We start from the raw sequence: 21,799 nt of genomic DNA on the forward strand, positions 1-21,799 counted from the left end.
TGACAAAATAATGTTATAATATTAAAATAAATCAAATCATATACTGCCATTATTCTGATACAGAATTTTTACACAGCAAATTTGATACATATACAAGAAGTCAGGCAGCCCATTACAATAAACTCCAGGGTTCCTTTTCTTTTAATATAAACTACATCTTAATACATAGTTTGAGATGATCAGGAAGTCTTACACCAATTCAAGTAAACAACAACTTCTCACCTTAAAATAACAAAATCTTTTAATGCTTTGAATATTGAAATGCTTTGGTTCCACCTGCCACTTTTAAAAAGTGTAAAAACTACATCTATGGGTTAAACCTTTTTTCCTAGAGGTGCGCCTAACTTACAAATACAGTTATATTAATAAAGATACGAAATGCAATGTAAATACAGTTTTTTTGGCAATCATCATATGCTTCACACTATGCACTTACTCGACTCTCAGTTCAATTCAGGTATTCCAGAGTGTAAAAATGTGGCCAAAATTTTCCAAAACTGACAATAAACTTGGATGTTTTCATTCTGGGTTTAAGCTGGAACCATGAAGACCATGAAATGGTTGAGAAATGGTTAAGCCCCTGCTCTCACAAAGAAGTTTTCCTTTAGCAGATGTCATTTTGCTACCCCAAAATAAAAGCACCTGCCACTGCGAGTCCCTCCTGAAAACCTTGGCCACGACAGCACAGCATCCCATCTCCTGTTGGTGTCGGTGAGGCAGGAAAGTGTGGTGAAGGGTTTCCCCATGGCAAGTACCTTATTCATCACAACAATGAGAAAATGAGAATAGCAAGTGGCTCGTTCCAGCTCCTGCTAAAAGAAGACATCCTCTTTCCTGAAGTCCAGCACACACTTGAATTTGCCAGGGGAAGTCCGTAGGCAGGCGAGGCCCGGCAGGCACGGGCAGGTGTGGTGCATCCGCCGTCCGGAGAAGGGAACCTGGGCACAAAGAGCACAGACATCAGGGACAGGGAGCGCTGTGGATGGATTTGGAGGAAAAGTGGGAATACAGGGAGTGCTGTCCCCCTCCCTCCCTCCCTCCACAGCTGGAGGTCCCCACGAGCTGCGGCACAGGGGTGGGGAGCAGATGGCAAAGCCAACCCCATTGTACACCCTGGTCAAGCCACAGCTAAGGGCAGAATGTTAACAGCCATGGTGCTGTGTGAGTCTACATCTGTGACACATGTTCTCCATTTACTCCCGTTTCATAAAGGAGTCTGTTGTGAAATGACAGTGGCCTTCAGCATCGCATTTTGTGGTGTCACTGTGCAGGGGTTTCTGTTTGTTCCAATTCCTGCCTTGTCACATGGCACAGAGCAGGACCCAGGAACCTTGGGATCCCGTGGTAGTCAGGCTGGAAGGGACCTCTGGAGGTCACCTCGTCTGACCTTTCTTGGAGCAGGATCCTTTTCACCACAGGGCAGAGGTTTCTCATTTCATCCCACCCTCCTCCAGCCATGCTGTGCTGCAGGGAGCACATATGGACTGCATTAGACAAATTTAACTGTGCCATGACATGCACACGCACTGACACTCTCCAACAACTTGATCACAAGCTCTGTTTTTTACAGAGGCCGAGGAGGGCAGTGCAGTGGGACGTGGCTGGGAACTGCAGTGCTGCCAGCTGGCAACACGCACTGAGCATCCCAAAGCCACCCTCTGCTTCAGCGTGAGCAGAGAGCCCACCAGCCACAGCATGGTGCTGAGAACTCCCCATGGCAATCAAACCTATCAGGTGCCCATGCACAGCACTGCAGCAAAACCCACACCCTGAGCTCTCAGCCTTCCAACAGCTCAGGTGATTTATTCAGAACTTTACAGTTGCTGCAAGGAAACGTTACTTTCAGCGGGACTCCCACGCTGCACAACCTCACCTGCCTAGTCCTGCCTCAAACCCTGCCTGGTCCTGCCTCAAAATGCCAGCTGGGACTGCTAATGGCATAAATCCATCGCCATCTAGTTGCTGAGAAGGAAACTAGAAGGTGGAACCCCAACTGCCAGCCATCTCCTCCAGGGCATCTCCAGGCTCCTCTGGAGGTCCCTGAGGTGCCATGGCCATGCTGGTGCCTGCTTTTGACCTGTCCTGCAGCCAAATGAAAGGTTTTGGTGATCAGGGCACCCAGCTGCTCCTTGTCCAAATATTTAGGGGGAAGGAACCATTGAACAAACACTCTATCCTTAAAAATACCTCATTTTGCATACTATGGTAAATCAATTTGCTTTGTGTTTGTCAGGAAGAACAGTGGGGTGAGGAATCTAAATCTAAAATTAACCTCATAAAGCTTATAAACATCAGTGCCCGACTAAGTCTGGGGTGGACAGGCATCTTCTCTGATTGTAATTATGCAGGCAATCAGCTTAAAATATATCACACAGTTTAAGTTATTGCCCAATAGCAATAAACTCCTAAAAAACCCTAGAAGACAATTTCTCTTATCCTGACTCTTGGTAGTGTAAAGACCCCTTACAAGAAAAACCTGCTACATTACCTGGTAAAAATGAACATATCACAGCAGAAAATTTAAAAATTTAACTGTAACAGAATATAGCCTTGAACTTCTTAAAACTGAGAAAATAAACCGTAGATACTGAGCTGTCAGGCATTGGATGAAACAGTGAGAAAGGCAGCTAACTAGCTGCACATTTATAATCTGAATTTATTGCCTTGATATCTTCCTGTTGTGACAACTGTTGGGCCAAGCTCTTCCCTGAGGATGGCTCTGCAGAACACCAGGTTTTCAACCTCCCTGGTAATATCCCATTCAGTCTTTCGTATTACTTCTAAATAAACAGCTTTTTTTCATACTGCATATAATATACATCATCACACAGCCTTAAATAAACCTACTTGTTAAAGTCATTACATTAATAATTCAGTGTATCATCTAATAATGCACTCATATGTAACTAATATTATTTATATGTGTGTGTATATGTATACATACATATATATTTGAAATTAATGGGTAGAACAGAAGAAAGGGGAGTCTGTAGTGAGTTTTCTCAAGTCCAAGTATGTGTGAACACCTTCTCCATGGCTTCTCAATGCACCAGATGCCCCAACACCGGCTGGTGACATTTTTATGCTTGTGATAGGATCTAGTCCACTTCCACTGGGGGCAGTGACATCTGCTACATTCCTGCTCCCACGAGTAAGGAATTGGCAGGGTTGGGCTTGGGAGCCGCTAACGCTGTCTCAGATCACGTAACGGAACAAAACAGCAACAACAAACTAATAAGGAAACAATCTGGAAAGCATGTAGTGCTTTCATCCTCTGATTCTCTCCTGCATAATTCTGACAGTAATGTATTTCCTTACGTAGGTACCTTCAGCACTGTTTCCACACAGATGCAGATGGCTGGGAATGGTAAGGGATGGGACGTCTCCCTGCCCGTTCACCGCGCGCGGTTTTTATGCAACGTGACGTGCAGCCCAGGATATTCCTGCTCCTTTCTGCCCCGCCAGCTCTGGCCCTACAGCAACCCCCCCCATCCCCCATGAGGTACTTACGCGGTGACTCAAGGGATGGCACTCCTCTCCCAGGTTTCCCATGGGCGTGCACATCCGCAGGCTGCGGATCCACAGGCTGACCGCGCAGCACATCCCGCCGCCGCACTGCTGGTCTCGGTCGCAGGCCTGCAGTTCAACACAGCGTCAGGCAAATTAGGCGAATAATTAATATATTCCAGAAATAGGACAGATCAGGTGCTCGAGAGCTGCCTCTGACACCCCACAAGTTACCATGGCTCATTAAGGATGAATAATGGGATCTAAGGCTGATTTGCAGTACTTGTGTCTCCTACAGATCTGAATGTACAGGCTCCTGGAGTTGAGCCCAGGTCGTTTAAAGCCAGGACCACACATGGAGCTGCTCGGGGCCAAATCCAGGGTTGTCAGTGATTTGTAGTCCCAAATTCTGAGCACTGATGGACCATGGCATGTGCTGCTTGCTTTCCCAGATCAGCACCTGAGTGAGCTCAGGCAGGACCAAGGACCAACCATGCTAAACCTGTCACCAAAACAGTCACCAAAACAGTCTATGCAGAGGCTAAGATGGGAAATCAACCATTAATTTAATGACTTTTAAGTAACTACTCCTTCTAGTTTCTTATGATAATATCATAGGGTTGAGTGCCTTTGCAAGAGCTGCATGATAGTTTTGTAAGAGAAGTCCAAGTGGAAGTAGCTAAAATAGAAGTTTAAATATGGGTTCTGTGGTTGTTATCTAGAATTACATGTAACTAAAAGAAGTCTTAAGAAAAGGTTTGCCTAAGCATCCACATCCAAAAAATGCTGCTGTGGTTGCATTCCCCTCCAGGGGAGGGAAAACATATTTTAGCCACTTACCCAATACAGCTTAGATAAGCACAAACCAAAATTCAAACTAGTGGGTATGTTTCAAAAACCACAAACCATGAAGAGCAATTGACACGGTAGGCTTTGAAAACAAGTTACTGCACATCTTTCAACTACTTTTCAATCAAAAGCTTATCAGACTTTTTATTATATGAATTTAATGCAAAAACCAGTCTCCTTTCTCTGATGGGAAATGCTCTTAGTTGAAGGTTCTGATTACACCGCAAATGAAAGCTTAATTAGCTCACTGCTCTTGGTGTCTGACACCAGCAGCGAATGACCAAAGGCACTGGCCAGCACTACGTAAAGAGGCAGCTCATAAAAACGTACGTAAAAGATGATAACAGCTCTGAGGAAGACACATATCAGAATAAACATTCTCTTGAGGGACAAGCTTACAGATCTGACCTTGGGATTTACGTGATGAATGCCTTTAAACTGTACTCTACTGGATAGATATCACACTGGTTTGACCAGCAGAAGCCAGATCAAAATACATATGTAAAGATCAGCCAGAAGCTTAGGAAGAAGCTGTTGCCTGAGGATAAAGTTATTAAATAGTGTGTGTGATCTAAACAGCTCCTAAACACACAGCTCTGTGCTACAGGTGAGCCCGAACACAAAAATATTTACTTGCAAGACTAATAAGGCCATAAAACTACCACTAGAGCCTGCCAGATAGATAATGTTCACTTTCTGACCTCTCTCTTACAAAATAAATAAATAAATAAATAAATAAGCACTCTAATGATCTAATTATGCCCTAGTGAAAAAAAAAAAAAGAAAATACAAGTCCAGTGATTTTGGCTGTCCCTGGCACACTGGTGTCCACTGCTCAGCTGGAGTCACAGGCTTTGCTGTTTCTCACTAGTCAGCTCCTGACTCTCTTTTTCTCTCAGTTGTGTATCTCAAACCCCATCCATCTCCATGGGACCAGTCCTGGAGTGAAGCACCACTCAGTTGAAAAACACACCTGGCTATGTCCTAGCAAGCAAGGGTCTCAATGTCCTCGCTGAACAATTTCCTCCTAAAACTCACACACATATATTTACATCTGGCAGAGCTTTCCAGGCTCCCTTTCCAAAAATGTATGACAAGTTTTGAAAATATTCAACCCAAACACTCCTGCCCACACCTTATCTGCAATGTGTAATTCATACTGCTTGCTCCTAATCTTCCCAGGACACCACACCAACACCCCATTTAAACAGAGTTTTGCGGAAAATCAGCTCAAGAATATTTCCCAGGTGAAATGCCAGCTGCAAAGGCGACCAGAGTCAGCACGTGAACCACCACTGAAGTGAGGAAAGTTTGAGTCAAGTCCTTTAATTGCAAAGGAAAAGCAACTTTCAGGATCAGAGGATGGGGACACAAACACCTATGCCAGTTTTCATCTGAGATTTGCCCGTTCATCAGAAGCCAAAAATGCATCGAAGTGATTTAAGCAGAAATGCTCTGCAATAGTTAATAAAAGTAGCATTTTCTAGTTCTGCTCTCTTTTTACTTTTTGAATCTGCTTCTTCCTCGGTCTATTATTCAGTGCCTTACAATTACTTTATTGGATGATCAATTATCTTTAAAGGTGTAGCCACAACTCTCACAACAGATCAACTACTCCTTCATTACTGGGAATATTTCTACTTAAAAGGAACTGGAAATTATCAAATATTAAAAAATTACGTTGCATTGTCTGCTCTAAAAGATACTCAGTCCTGGTAACTGATCTGACTTCTAGAGAAATGCCCACAAGCTGTTTCAGGGACTTTAGTGGACCAGACAGGGAGTCTGGACAGCCACGGAGAAATCAGCTGCCGCGAGTACAACTTCTGATGGTTACAAAAGACATGTAAACTCTCGAAGGAATGCAACTACTCGGTTATTAATCCAAAGCAAACACTTAAAAAAAAAAAAATCATTTTACTTAAGAGTGATGCAATGCTTTGGGTTAAATAACGTCTTTGGGAAAAGAAATATTTCCACAACCAAAGTAAATCTCAAGCCCAAAATCAACAACAACAAAAACAGAAATTCGTTTGCAAGGGGTGGCTATCGAGGGGAAAAAGCAGCATAGTCATACTCAAAGAAATGAAAGCAAAAAAGCAACATTTTGCAATGATTGCAATCCTGCCCTGTACGTGGAGGGACTGGAGGAGCTGCAGGAACTCGAGGTGCACAGTGAGCAGTGCAATGCCCCCATCCAGAGCCTCCCAGGAGAGGTTTGGGGCTGAATGGAGGGTGACAAGAGACAGCTCCAGCCCTGGAAAAGCAGCTGGAATCTTTGCATGCTCCCGGACCAGCCTAGAGACAACCCCTCACTGAGTCCAGACATCCCTTACCCCAAAGGGACAGACCTCACACTGTGTCATCTCTCATCCCAGAGACCCACAAGTCCTGATATCACCCACCGCAGAGAGACTGGCATATCCTGGCATCCCTCGCTCCAGAGAGACCCCCAAGCTTTGACGACACTTAGTCCAGAGAGCCCCGCAGCTCCAGGCATCCCTCATCCCAGAGGGACACCACGTCCCGGTGTCACTTATCCCAGACGGACCCCCAAGCCCTGGCATCTCTCATCGCCCGGCACAGCTCTCCCTCCCACGTCCTGCTTATCACTTATCCCAGAGAGACCCTGGGATAAGTGATGCTGGCATCCCTCACCCTTCGCGAGACCCCTCCGTCCTGACATCCCTGATGCCGGACAGACCCCCGCGTGCCGGCAGCGCTCACCCAGAAAGACCATCTCCGGGCATCCTCACCGGCAGAGCGTCCCCCCTCTCTGCCGGCATCCCTCATCCCGGGAAATCCCCTGCAGTCCCGCTATCTGTCAAACAGACCCCGAATCCCGTCCCCGCCGCCGTGGCGGAGCCCTCCCTCCCCCGCAGCCCCGGCCCGCCCCAGCCCTCCCGGTGCCGGTGCCGGTCCCGTCGGTGCCGTCGGTGCCGAGCGGCGGCGCTCACCCCGGTGATGACGGCGCCGTGCCCCGCGGCCACGAGCAGCACCAGCAGCAGCAGCAGCGGCAGCGGCAGCGGCGGGAGGCTCCGCATGGTGCGGTGGCGGCCCCGGAGCTCCCCGCGGGCGCGGTGCGGCGCAGCGGAGCCGGGCGCGGCGGCCGCCCCGGCGTTATAAAGCCCGGCCGTGAGTCACCCCCGCCCGGCAGCGCCGCGGCCGCGGGGCGCCAGCGCACACACCGCGCCCAGGTGCGGGGAGAGGGGAGAGGGGAGAGGGGGGGCACCGGCGGAGGGCAGCCCGCGGCGGGGGGGGGGGGGGACACATCCCACAGTACGTCTGGAGGACATCCCACAGCCTCCTGGGGACGTCCCAGGGCTGGCCGGGGGGACATCCCACAGTGAGTCTGAGGGAACATCCCAGGGCTGGCTGCGGGACATCCCACAGCGAGGCTGAGGGAACATCCCAGGGCTGGCTGCGGGACATCCCACAGCGCGTTGCAGACGTCCCAAAGAGGGTCTGGGGGAATATTCCACGGTTGGAGGGGAACATCCCACAGCATTTTGGGGATGTGTTCTGGGGGGCATTCCACAGCAAGTGTCGGGGGACAACCCAAGGCTGGCTGGGAGACATCCCGTAGCAGGTCTGGGGGAACATTCCAGGGCTGCAGGGGAACATCCCACAGCATTTTGGGGACATCCCAGGGCTTGCTGGACACATCCCACAGCAGGTTGTGTGCTGCACACAGCAAGTCCAGAGGGATCCTACAGCAGGATGAGGGATCCCACAGGAGATCTGAGCACAACCTGCAGTGGGGCAGTGGCAGCCCACAGCCACTGGAGCCAGCCTGGACTGGTCCTCACATCCCCTCTGCTTGTGAGTCTCAGGCTCCCCAGCCTGCAGCAACCCTAGCCCTGATGTCACCCCTGCTCCTCTCTGTGAACAGAAACCACCTGCAGCCCCAAAATGATCCCTACTGAGCCCTGCCAGAGCTGAGGGCATGGCTATAGGGGGACATGCAGGCTGCACCTTACTTTGCCTGGGGCAGAGCTTCAACAAAACAAATGTACCCCACAGTCCCAGTAAGAATTGGATCAATCCCAGTTCCTGCTGGAAGCCCAGAGCCCCTCTGAGCTCCTGTTATCCTGTGCTTCTCCCTCTCATGCCAAAGGCAGCTCCTACCTGTGCCTGAGCACGGTGTGATCTTGGCTCCCTAAACACTCAAGAACATAGGAGAAAAACAGCTCTCTGCTTCAGCAGGGCTGCTCCTCCCAGAGATCCAGGGGGAAGATGATGGGCAGGGAAAGCAAGGACCCCCATTTCAGAGCAGTGCACCACTAGCTCCTTCCAGCAGTAATGCCAGGCCGTGGTCTGACTGTCTTGGTGAGCTCCTCATTCTCGATGTACACTGCTTAAATTCAGCATAAGCCAAGATTAACCACTAATGTTGGTACCTTTGGGCGCCTGAGGAGGGAGGACACCAGAGCTCAGTGCAATAAGTAAAACACACAGTTTCCTTCCCCGCTTCTCTCACTGTTTTCCTTCTCTATTTTCTTTACTTTTCCAAGTCTTTATATTTCTTCTAACCTTTCTTCTCCCTCCTAACTCCCTTTTTGTCCCTGTTCCTGCCTCCCTGTTCCCACTTCCATGTCTCTGTGCCCTCTCTGCTGTTCCCCTCCTCCAGTGCATCCCGCTCTCACACATAGGTCCCTGTTTTCTCAGATTTTTCAATTTATGTGGGTTTTTTTTTCCAAACAGGAAGGCCAAACCTCTGCAGAGCCCACATTTCCCTGAGCCCTCAAACAGCCTCGTTCCTTGGCTGAGGCGAGTCTAAGCGCAGCTGAAGGGGACACAGAACACACCAAGCGTCTGGGCGCGCTCCCACTCGGTTCAGTCCCGGTCAGGAGCTGTCGAATCGATTCCTTTGTGGCATCCCCTGGGGGGGGTCGGTCTGTCTGGAGGTGTTTTCATTACAAACGTGACCTTTTTTTGGGTGCTTACGGTTATTTCATAAAGTGCACTCAAGACAAACATGGGCTGAGTAAATAAAAGCCTTACTCCAAGGATCCTTTAAAAGCAAATTGGGATAAGCCAACTTTGACGTGAAAGTATTAAAAATAACTGGGATGGATCCTTTGCTGTTGTAAACCTGTGTTGCTGCCTGAAGCATCAGCAGTTTAAACCAGGTGAAGGGATCAGCTTCTTTTAAATTTTATTTGTGTCCCAGAAACTAAAAATTAATGTAAACCAGGACGATTATTTTCACAATCCCCAGGTGCCCAGAACTTTCAAAAACAAATTATCACTTTCAGTTCTAAACCTCCTGATCCCTAAAAAACACTATAGAATTAAAGTGAAATAATAAGGAGGAAGGGAAGAATTTTGTTAAGTTTTATGCAGACTCAGTCATTACTTTTAAAAGTCATTTTACATAAAAAGTAAATGTAAAAATGAAAGCAAAGTTTCATTTATGAAAGGTTGCCAGTCCTCAGCCAGGAAGGGCAGTTTTATACATTACAATGGCTGAGCTGTAAACTTACTAGAACCCATATTCTTACCATATTCTTACTACCAACACCAATATTCTTACTACCAACTTGTGCTAAAACTGGTTTACTGTGAGAAGATACCTTACACATCTGTATGGCCTTTAGGTGACTACAAAATCGTAATGAAATATTAATTAAATCCAATTAAATTATTTCTGTTCTTAAAAAAAGTCTGAGTTGAGGAGGTGACTCTCTGGATTTCAATGTTACACCTCCTAGGTGTAATTGTTCAACTACTAAAGTAGTAAAAATCCACAACATGTCTTAAATGTAAATCTTCATAGTGCTCACCTCATGAATGCACCAGAATTTCAGAAGTTCTTGTATTTCTTTGATCCACTTTGAAGAGTAGCCTCATATTAGTTTTCTTAATTTGAAAAGGTTTTTTTTTTCATAGTAAATCCTTGTCCAGCTGACACCTGTGATACTCTCCCAGTGTAAAGGAATCTACCTGAGAAGGACCTTTTCCTTTCCATGTGGGAGCACCCATCAGTAGGATCCACTGCAGCCACCTGTGGGAGTCACCTGTAGTCACCTGTTTGGCTGTGCTTGGGAAGGGTTAGGCTCCTTCCCAAGAAGGAACCCAGAAAGTCCCCTTGTCAGATCACTTTCACAAATCCACTAAACACATTCCACCATAAAAAAAATCTAACATCACAATTAGGAAACATCTCCAAAGTAATCTCCAAATTAAACCCTGAATTAATCACAATATTTTAGATTTGACACAGTATGTTAATGATCATCCATCCAAAAGTCCTCAGTTTTTTAAGAACCTGGAGTGAAATACCTATTTTTTAGCTTTCAGTGCAGTTGGCAGGTCTCTCTGGTTCTTCTCAAAGCCTCAATTTTACTGAAAGCTCTCTATGAGTAGGCATTCAAAAAATTCTGTGGCCTATTCAAGTGATAATGCACCATGGAATTTACAGAATTTTGAAGACTAAGAATGTGAATACATCAGCTATCTAAAAAGATAATTTTCTCATAAAAGAAATGAGGAAAAGCATATAATGCAAGACAGGAGAATTATCTTTTTGTCCTAAAAACTCTCTTAATAACGACAGTATCTAATTTGTTTAATCTTTCAAACTATATATCCGACAATGGTCTGGATTCAGCAAAGTGGTGCAAGTTTGCTGACTCTCATACAGACAGGAAGAATGTCATTACATCAGGTGCTTATATAGATTATAATGTAGGTATAGAAGTTCACCCAAAGTATGGAAGACATCAGATCAGATTTCTGCAAGAATATCTGAATTTCTAACCTGTAACTTGGGTTACAGCTCTCACCCAACATTTCTGTTCTAGGTCAGTAGATAATGTTCACTGAAGCAGAGGATTCACAGGCGACCAGCCCAAGACCTTTCTTTATCATTTGTCCTCTCTTTTGTGGATTGTACAGAAGGCAGAAAAGGCCACTTCTGCTGACATTAATTTGGGTCTCCAGCATTCACTCAACTATCATTTACCTTCTTCTGAGCTGCAAAGATTTTTGTGAATTAATTCCATGTTTTCTGTCTCTCTCTCTGATGTGGCTGGAGCTGACCAGTGCCTTCACAGGTTACCAGCAGCAGGCTGGCTGAGAAACAGAGGCTTCCTACCTGCAGATCTCACTGAGACTGTAAATGCCAGCTGGGATCCGAGGCTTAGCAAGTCTGGGCACCCACTGGTGTGATCCTGGATCACACAGGCAGGGGTTTGTGTAACTGCGTAATGCACAGAAAATGAAAGGCAATTCAGGCCGGTAGATGCAATTCTCACACTCGTAGTTGCCTTCGGAGATGTCCATGAGGCTGCTGCTTGTGGGAACTTGCAGGCAAATCTGAGAGGTCAGCACGTATCTGCCCCGGGCTGGGATGCAGGTGAGGAGAGCAGCAGCATCCGTGCCCCTCAGGCTCAGGTCTGGCCTCTTCTGACGTCAAATAAAATAATTTTTAAAAAGTCTAAAGGGATGTGCAGATTTAAAGATTAGAAGAGGCACTGCTGTCTACCTTCCTATTAAATCATGCCATAAATTTCATTAGTGGATCCTCAATATGGAGAGGTAAGCTGTGTTTTAAACTAGCCCAGATGTCAAGAGAAATCAAATACTGACTTACAACAATGAAGAATTCACTGCTTCCCTCAGCAAACTGCTCCAATTCTTAAAACCTTATTCCCTGCTTGAATTCCACTGATCTGGACCACCAGATAATATTATGCACTCTAACTTAAGGAATTTTCACCTTCTGCATGTAATTATAAGCTGAGAATGTTAATAAACACCTGTTTATTAGCACTGAGCCCTCTTACTTTCTCACTACACAGCAACATTTTTGTCACCATCAAGTGATTTTGGTAGCTCATCTCCAAGCCCTTCCCAATAGATCAACAGTCTTTGTAAAGTTTCTCGCACAGTTTCAGGAATATTCTCACCTCACAGGTTTAGCCACACCTCTCTCTTCTTAGTTACATATTCTTACAGACCAAATCAGTGATCGGTGTGTAAAGAGAAACAGCCTTGTGAATACACTAATAAAAATGAAACAGATTGACAAAGATCTTCAGCAATAAAACACATCTATAAGTGGTTTTATATCTGAGGGCAGATAAGAATAATTGCAACGAGCCACTGTTGTAGTGACATATTCCCAGTGTTCCTTCTGTCTCATTACGCTGCTTTTCAGTGCTGCTGTTGTCATAGTAGTCCGTGAAGAACCTTATGTAAGGAATAAGATGATGGTTCTGCAGTATGTTAAAAAAGAGCATTTAACAGATAAGTGCTAGTGTTCTAGATTAGGGATTCTCACTCCCTTGCTCTGCACTGGCTCATGTAATTGCATGAATCACTTTGATTGCGACGTACACGCTCTCCCGTCAGCTCAGAGGGAGTGAAGTGGAATATTACAGAGTCTGCTCAGGAAACGGCACTAGGATAAGAAAAAGCTGCCAACATGCCACAAAAACTAACAATTTCTAGTTACTCACGAAATTTACTCCTTTGACTTGCACACAGATTTTATTTAGATTTCTACACAGACATGTGACTGTGTTGGCAAAGTCCAGGGCAGCACAGTTCTGAATGATTCAGCGGGAACTGCGGATTTATGTGATGGGCAGGGACTCAATGCCTTTCTGTAATTTTCAGATATGTCATTTAAAAAATGTAGAATTTTTGCCAAGAAGATACGGAATTGGTTTGGGGAGTTAGCTGGACTTTGGGGAAACATTCTTTCAACTTTTTTTTCTTCCTGCTGATTGCTTTTGGTGGGAAACAGCTCTCCTTTGCACGCCAAAGTGGGTTGGTAGCTGTGAGATATGGGCAGGGGACCGTCTGGTGGAGCCACACTCTCTCCCTGCACACCTGAATCTGCAGAGGGAGGGCATTTTTCATTGAGATGGAACTTACTGGGCTGTGGGAGAAGGAGATGGGAAGGCTTCCTTAGCCATAGAAATCTGCCAAACACAAGAACTGGAGGCAGGTTATTCAGGAGGGCATCGTTGTAGCTCTGCTCACACCACAAATAGACAATTTATCCTATCCCTTGACAGGAACTGGCTAGACAAAAGCCAAGCAGACTTTGTAGGCTTGTATTTAATAAATAAACCAGCCCACCTTTCCTCCCTGCCAGGGCCCTCATGGATTCCTCTGGTCCCTTTAAGTTCTGCCTGAAAGATGAGGAAGTTCTGCATGAAGATACAGGACAGGCTGTGCTACTGCCCCTATTGGCTTGGTAGGTCTGGAAAGAATGACCCAAGCAGGCAATGCCCAGAAACAGCATCCTGGGTGTTGTTAATTCCAAGGATCAACTGGGAATTTCACCACTGAAATCCCTTGTTCTGCACCTTCATTCTGTCCCACTGTCTGCCCGAGGTGTGTGGCAGCTGTAGCTGTTCTGTCAGTGTGGGGTATGTACAGGTGGTGTCTGATGTGTGGCAGTATGTGGGGTGTCATCTGTAGGGAGGGAAGCAGAGGCAGCTGGTGCCACATCTCTGTCCCTCCTCCTGGCTGAGGCATTGACCAGTGCTAATGGGGGATTGGCAGTTTCTTGGCTCTCCAGCCTTCCCTGATGCTCTGGGCGTTGGTCATCCACAGCAGAAACAGGGAGGACACATACACAGAGGATCTCCCCCACTTTCTGATCTTTCTTTCAGGCCCCATATGCGTTTTTTTTTTTAATTTCAATTTCTCTCCCGTTTTTCTCATACCTGGATTTTTTCTTTCATCCCTGTACTCTGCACTGCTTTGTCTCTCACTGCCATGGGAAGGCAGGTATTCCCAGCAGAGCCCAGCTAAGGTGCCTCCAGGGCCTGGAGTACCACTGAGCTCCTTTTTCTCCTTTTTCTCCTTATGCAAGATTGCTCAGAAGGGTGAAAATTCCAGCGAAATGGCATGTTAGCAAAAAGCATGCATTAACAACCCTGTGGGGATGGCTGCAAAATGCTTCCCCTCACCAGAGCTACCTCCAGCACAGAAACTACACTTACTACTCCCTTATGGATGAGCTTAGAAAATTGTAATGTCTCTCTAGTGACTTATATTTCTGAGAATCCCAGAGCACTTAGTAAATCGCATCCTCCTGAATTACTTCAGCTGGGGCTGGGGCACAGCCAGAGCTGGGGTGACAACTGGCAGGTGTTTAACTTCACATGCCCACATTAAAGAACAACTTCGCCTAGACAAGAAAAAGAGCCCCACCCCTGGCTTGGTGATGGTGGGGTTTGGGATTTTCTCTGAGGATGCAGAAAATAAAGTGCTAATGCGGAGCTTAGACCTATTTGGGCTGTTCTGAGGAAAAGTCATGGAGTTTTCAGCATCACCAAGAAATCAGCACCTTGAGTTTATCTTTCACCTGGGTACAGCTGACAAGCTGCTCAGGGGGGTGAGTCCTGCACACACAAGTGAAGGCATGGCCTGGGGCTGCAGCCCTGCAGTCACTTTATTGCTTGGCTGGGTTAATCTGACTGAGAGGTGCATGCAAACCCCCGCTCAGGGCAGGAGGAGGTGGCTGTGGGCACAAGGCAGCAGGGAAACCCCGGCTGCATCTGCAGCTCAGTGCGCCCGCCAAGCCTCGGCTTTCGAGGGAAGAGCGTGACCTCCTGCGTCATCTCCTGAGGACGAGCTGCTACAAAGGATGAATTATCCACCTCATCCTCCTACTTCCCACTCTGTTCTTCTGCCAGCTCGCTTTTCAAGAGCCACTAGTGCAAAGGGCAGCTAATTATTCCAGGAATTCAAATTGGTTGCTTTTATGGTGAAGATCAAACAAAAGCAAACCCCCAGCAATGCGGGCTGGTGTTGGCTGCCTGCCTCAGCTGCCAGCCCAGTGCTGGGAAGATGTGTCTCATCCTCCCAACAGCTTATTATCTGGGCAGAAGTCGCTAGACCACAGATGAGGAGGGATGGAGGGAGAGGAGGATGAGGACAGCAGGAGGCTGAGGGAAAGGAAACAGCAGAAGGCAGTGATGTTGGGGTGTGACAGGTGGAAGGTGTGACAGAGGTTGTCCATGCTCAGCCATGCAACCCAGCAACATCTCTGCTGTCTCAGCTCTTACTGGCTGCTGGTATTGTCTTAATTCCCATTCCTGGGTGGCCTTGGGGCATGGCAGGGATTTTTGGGCCATGCACACCTAGGTTCCGTCACCTCTCCCCACCACAGACCAGCCTCATTAGCCAACGTTGCCATGCTGAGGATGTGGACCTGCACCACCTGTTTTGCTGCCCTATTTCACAGAGTGCACTTTCCTCTTTTATTGACTATGTCAAAACAGCAAGGCCAGCCCAGGGACACACGACAGTGACATTTTCTATTTCCCCCAAAGCCAACATCTCCTGTTGCCGAAGGAGCCTCCCTCCTGTGACCAGGGTCCCACTGAAGCAGCCTTGCCTGAGGGTGACACAGTTGTGGCGAATGGCTGAATAAGACCATAACATTTCTTGTTGCCTTGACAATACACTGAAGCTCAGGAGATCTATTTTAACCCTGTGCTGGGGTAGTACCAGCTGATGAAACTCTGCTGGAAACAAGGCAAGTGACTAGACTTGTAAAACCAAGTTTTCACACGTTTGGTAGGATCAGCAGGATAAGTGGGCTTCTGCCTCTGGAGAGGGGCTGGCTCTTTGCCTAAGAGGAGTCTCCAGTCTCTCCCTCTAAAGGCTGGATTTTCAAGTACTGCATAGAAAATCCCTTCCCAGTACATCACTATATTTTGGAAATAGGGCTTGAAAATACAAAAATAATCCCAAATGTTCAAGACACTGATGTTCCTTAACTAAAGCCTCATGCAAAAACTGCTGAGTCCGAAGAAAAGCGCAGCCAACATCCATAGGCTTTAGGGTGAACAACCAACAGGCTGTTGCTTACAGAGAGCTATAATTCCTATTTTGCCAAGCACTCTTTCTTTTACAGTTCTATTAATTCCAATCATGGCACACCTAATTTAGGAATTCCTCGGTGACCAATACACTTCAGTGCCATGACAGGAGTGTGCAGCAGTGAGAAACCAGTTAAATATGGTTTCCTAAGCTCAGTCCATTACTTGCTCTCCAGGGAGCAGCACCATTTCCTAAAGTGAAACCTCACTTGATCACTCCATGTAGTGTCTCCATGAATAAATCAGAAACAGGCTTCCTTATGAGGGTCATTGCCCAGCCAGGATTATCCTGCAGTGCTGGAGGTTCAAGATTTCTTTTTCTGAGAAGCACTGAGACATCTGATTGAGGTCCCTCAACCCACAGTATCATGAACTGCTGACTGTCTTCAGACCTGTTGGAAGCATCGAGAGCGGAACAGGCAGGTACTGCTCCAGCTCTTTCTAAATCCAACTCTTTCTAAACCCAGTTACTCAACTTCCTGCAGCAAGGCAGAGCAATTACACTACAGATGACGAAATATTTCCTTCAGTTTACACTTCAGTTACCCAGCGAGTGATGTAACCAGCCGTGCCTTAGTTTTACATACCTGACACAGTAAAGAGCAGGAGCAAATCAGTTCTCGAGTATTTAAATCCTCCGGTAAAACCTTTTCTGTTCTATTTATTCAGTTCCCTTTCACATCTGCCATTGCGGTATCCTTACACCCTTCATCCTGCCAAGGTTAATAGTCAGAGCTGGGACAGTTCCAGCTCATTTCATAGTCATGTCTGAGATGACATTTTAAGCAGCAAGTGCTTTGTGTTTAACTGGCTTAATGTCAAGTGCCTTACCTCTCATAGCCAATGCTGAGAGCGTGTTCAGTCAGAAATCTGCTAAATGGCTGGTTCCCATAATTACACTAATTGCCTAGGAGGAAAGAGAGAGGACTGTCTCTTCCATTGAAAAAAATGCACAACTGTTAGTCTACACTGACCTTTTCCTGCTCTTTCCTTCTCCTGTGTGAATGAACATTATTAGCTGAAGCTTCCCCATGTCTGCTCCTTGTTCTGCCCTTCCTGGTTACAGCTTGGAGTGACAATTTGCATGGGTTTTTTAAAAAGCAGGTACAATTTTCATGGACATGGGTTTTACCTTTTCTCTACTGCATAAACAGGATATTCTGTTGAAAATAAGGCTAAATGGAGCAACATATTTGATCGTGCACATCGTTTTCTCCAACGGAATACTCCTGTTTGCTTACCATTAAACTCAAACTTAGGAGAAAACAAAGCACTGTGTGTGTCTTCAACAAATCAGGAACTTAAAGAAATCCCTCTGTACATTATCATCTTTATCAACATCTTAAACAACTTCCCCTACCAGAAAAGCTGCCCAGAAGGAGGACGGAAGAGCAAGCTTTGCCACAGACAAACCTGAACTGGAGCTCAACCAGCAGCACCCAGGAATTACCTCCTCCCCTCCTGGGAGCTGAGGCTTTCCTCTGGCCTGGAAATGGCTATGGTTGTTTGTGCTTCTTTCTCTAATCCAAAATAAGCTGCAGAAGCTCTTGAGGTTTCTGTGTACAAGGACAAATCCATCCCAGCTCTCCCAGCAGCAGGACAGAGTGATCTGCCTGCATAAGAAACACCAGCTCCCAGCACACTGGGAGTTATCTGCAATGCCTGTTATCTACAGCCCCGCTCTGTGCTGCACCCTGACAGCTCTCAGTTAAACAACTGGAACCCCACAGATTTCCCTCAGATCCGCATGCCATCAAGAAACCCCGGAATAGGCTGCAGCAGGCGAAAGCCCTGGGTGCAGTGTGGGGAAGCCTTTGAAGCTCACATCACTGGGGTTGGAGGTGTTTTGAACTGCAGAGAGGAAGCGATATGAAAAGAAAAGGCTTTTATTCTGACAGTCAAGCTTAAGCCTGCCATGACTGTATGTAAAGTGCAAAGTCGGAACTTAAAGAGGGAACAAAAAATAAAAGGGCTGGTTTCAGCGGACAGTCGGGTTTGACTCCAGCTCAGCTGTCAGAGGAATAAAGCCTTTGAAAAAGAACAAACCAAATCCTCAGTTCTTTTCCCCAGCATCAGCCCCGGCTGTTGCAGCTTCAAAGGCTGGGCTATGCCGTGGAGGTCCCAGAGGGAGAGCGAGGCCGCCCCCGCTGCTGCTCCAGCCCTTTGCACACCAGGCCACGCCACAGCTCTTTGCTCAGCACCGTGGGACCCCCAGGCTGGTCCTGCTCCCCTGGCCAGGCTGCTGCCTACCCACACCCCCACACCTGCAAGGAAATGGGGGACTCATTCTCTGCCTGGGTCCTGCCTGATTCCTATTCAGGGTCCTGCCTGATGTTGTTTCTCCTCTTGCACTGGGTTTGGGTCAGTGCCACCTCTCATGTGCTCGTTTGGGAAATGAGTGAGTAATTACCATCTCTGCTTTGCACCTCCAGCATCTGCTCCTACACCTCCAGACACGCTCCAGGCGCAGGGGTGACCTTACTGTCAGAGCTCGCTGGTGATCCAAAGGCAAAGGTGTGCTGAGGCAATTTGCATGTAGAGCCAGCAAACCCAACAGGCAGAGCTGGATGTCAGGGCAGAAACTAAGGCGGCTCATAATTACCGGGGTTGTATTTGCCTTTCCAAAGGGCACAACGTTTCGTGCGACTCATTAAGATCAGAGCCCTGAGTGTACTCATCGGGGCTGTGTTAGTGTGGAGATTAATCATTTTAAGGCGCATGGCTGAGCTTTGGGGGTGGTTCCCGTGGGGCTGCGCAGGCTGGCCCTTGGGTGACGTGCTCAGCACAGCCTGGCCAGGAGTGAGCCAGCCCCAAGGTATTTGTGTGGTCCCACCACAGCCCTTGTGGTGTTTTAAATAGTGGCCAAAGCAGCTCAGTTAAAGGGAGAGCTTTGTACCACTGCTGCTGCTGCAGCTGTAACCTTGCATACTGGTATTTTTGGTCCCAATCCCCATGGCTAGTGCCTCTCCATTGGTGGTGGCAGTGATGCAGCAAGTGGGATGTTCTGGGTGGATGATTGGCAGACATCAGGTATTAAGGGTCATTTTGCAGGGTGGATTGCAGCAGGAATAGCTGCTGGGTCACATACAGGCAGAAGCAGGTCTGGGCTGCAGGATGAGGTACGTGCACATCTCTGCACCTCAAACCACACACTGGCCCTTCCTAATGTGGTATTTAGTCATAACTGAGAGAAATTAATCCACATTTTAAGCCCTCTGAATACTAAAAAAAGTATATAAAAACCTGAAATGGGTATTTTTAAGATTGCTGTATGATCAGCTCAAAGATTTATTACTCTTATAGTCCTGCATAGCTGCAAAGTCCACGAGTTATCACAGCTTTAGAGCATCCTGACCCTTCAAGTATTTGTATTTCCCGTTGCATCCTAAGCAGGGAGAAGAGATAACTGCACTTGTCTGCAAAACGCCTTGGGTAAGACAAGATCATCAGGAAAATGGCAAAAAGCAAGATGCATGCTCCGTGTTGCACTGACCTCCCTGTCACTTCTGCTCAGTTTATTAGCAGAAAACATACTTTTACTGCACTCCTGCCTTCACATTCAATCTGCTGCAGGAGGTGCACGGCCACAGAGGGTTGTTTTCCCCTTTTCACTTTACAATATGATACAGATCACTCTAGAAAAGCCTCTCCTCTCTGCTGGCCCGTTGGCAGCAGCAACTCTACCTGGTGACGCAGGGATGGGGAATAGCTGCGTGTTCCCAGCATGTCCAGCCTGACCTAATCCATGAGCTAACCGAGGCTGCGTGAGCATCCACGGGACGTTTCTTTTGGCATGAAGCGAATCTCTGGCAAGTTTGCTCAGTGAGACCTCACAGGCTTTCCACAAACGTATTCCTGACGTAGCAGGAGTTGGGGGACGTCAAAGACCATTACAAAGGTGGCATTAGCTTTGATCTTCCGCTCAGAATTTGAGCTTTTCTACAAAATTCATTACTTTTTTTTTTTTGGCCAGAAAAGCCCCACCTTGGTTTTCTGGCACAACTATTTCTCTGCAGCACTAAATCTCATTATGAGTTGAAAAGACTGATGGAAAGCATGAGGCTGTAAAAGGAGGAAGTGCTAAGGTTGTGGCTTTTATTTCCAAAACATGAAATAAGGTATTGAATAATGAGTTTTTCCTTTCATTGCTTGAGCCTTGTGGGGAGATTGCTACAGCTAATTCCTAGTTGTGTGTTTAACCAACTTACAAGCAAGGTCATTTGGTCACATATCATGTACGGGAACCCCACGTGTCCTTTGGGAGAAGAGAATTAGAAGCAAAATGCACAAGATCTCTGAGTTCATCAGAATAAATGCTGTAGCCCCTCATCTCTCAGGCATGGAGTGGCCATCTGACCCAGGGCACTGCTGGTCTAACAGCATTATCTTGGGGACATTTGGGGCTCTGCTGCCCAGAAACTGCACATGGTCTGCCAAAGAAACTGTTCCCCTCAAAGCTCAAATGGTCATCCACAAACTCCTCGCAGGAGGAAATAATAACCACAAACTTTCTCAGCTGACACCACAGGGTTGGCCACATTACAAATGAACTTTTCCCATTCATACTCTGGTTTCATCACATGAAGAAGAAAGAGAAAAAACACTGCAACAAGAGAGAGGCTGAAAAGAAAGAGCAGAGCAAAGTAACAGTCATTATAAACAATGATTCAGGAGATCCTTTCCAAAAATAACACAAACAGCTCACTTAATGTCCTACGTCAAAAATGGTCATTCCATGTCTGGTATTCTGGAATAAGGACCATTAACTACTAACAGTATTTTCAAATATTAAACAAAGCAGAGAAAAGAGGTTTCATGGATAAATGAGCTAATGGGCTGACATCACATTTCCTAGAATCATAGGAAGGCTTGGGTTGGAAGGCACCTTAAAGATCAGCTAGTTCCAACCCCATCTTAAGCAACTCTGATGATTATGAAGCATTTTGAAAGTATTTTATCAAACTGGTATCACAACACAAACCCTCCTTCAAGGAAGCTGTGATAATACCAAAGACAAAGCTGGCAAAACCAGGAAAACTGTTAAAGCTCTTTCTGCCCTGGAAGGGTCTCATAAGAGGTCCCTGTTCTACCTCCAGCTTCAGCCGAGTGCCTGCCACTGGCTGCAATACCCCCACATGTGATAACATTTGATAAACCACAGAAAAATTAATGTTGCCATCCTACAATTCCCTCATTTCAGCCCTGAGAAGGATCAGTGCTGTCAGGGATGTGCTGGGATGTGCATCAGGGCGGATGTAAACCTCCCTCAGTTTGCACCTACTCACCTGCCAGCAGCAGGATGGGGAGCAGAGCTTGGAGAGAGGCAGGAGCTCTGGCTATTTTTATTTTGCTGTTTAAATGTTTGGGTTTTTTTCTTTCTTTGACTTTACAGCCTTGAGTCCATTACTCACTCCGTGTCTGAAATTGAAATTATGGGGCGGAGGGGGGGGGGGGGAAGCATCTGTGCATTTACTTGGATTCATTATCTGTCAAGTGGTATAGAAGGATTAAATCAGGAAGGAAATTTTAAAACCATTCTTCTGACATGAGTCACAGGAGTGAGCTATCAGAAGCTGTGTCAAAGGCTCTGC

The 21,799-nt window shown here is 46.7% G+C and overlaps 1 protein-coding gene across 1 annotated transcript; it reads right to left on the reverse strand.

Annotated features, from left to right (window-relative positions):
• Positions 1–125: 125 nt before the first annotated feature.
• PROK2 (prokineticin 2) lies at positions 126–7,400 on the reverse strand. Its single transcript, XM_027894571.1, has 3 exons — positions 7,314–7,400; positions 3,511–3,636; positions 126–938 (listed from the first exon to the last, which is right to left on the reverse strand). Exons 1-3 carry the CDS (start codon positions 7,398–7,400, stop codon positions 813–815), a joined length of 339 nt encoding a protein of 112 aa, XP_027750372.1. The 3' UTR covers positions 126–812.
• Between the last annotated feature and the right edge of the window lie 14,399 nt (positions 7,401–21,799).

Source organism: Empidonax traillii, unplaced genomic scaffold, assembly GCF_003031625.1.
Source record: "Empidonax traillii isolate 1590-97213 ecotype Southwest subspecies unplaced genomic scaffold, ASM303162v1 scaffold433:size1479616, whole genome shotgun sequence".
NCBI lineage: Eukaryota > Metazoa > Chordata > Aves > Passeriformes > Tyrannidae > Empidonax > Empidonax traillii.

Excerpts from the sequence above, each read along its gene's own strand:
- PROK2 (XM_027894571.1), bottom strand. The coding sequence starts at position 7,400 with ATGCGGAGCCTCCCGCCGCTGCCGCTGCCGCTGCTGCTGCTGCTGGTG. Across the intron at positions 3,637-7,313 it reads ACGGCGCCGTCATCACCGGG|GCCTGCGACCGAGACCAGCA; the intron begins GTGAGCGCCGCC and ends GTTGAACTGCAG. Across the intron at positions 939-3,510 it reads GCCATCCCTTGAGTCACCGC|GTTCCCTTCTCCGGACGGCG; the intron begins GTAAGTACCTCA and ends CTTTGTGCCCAG.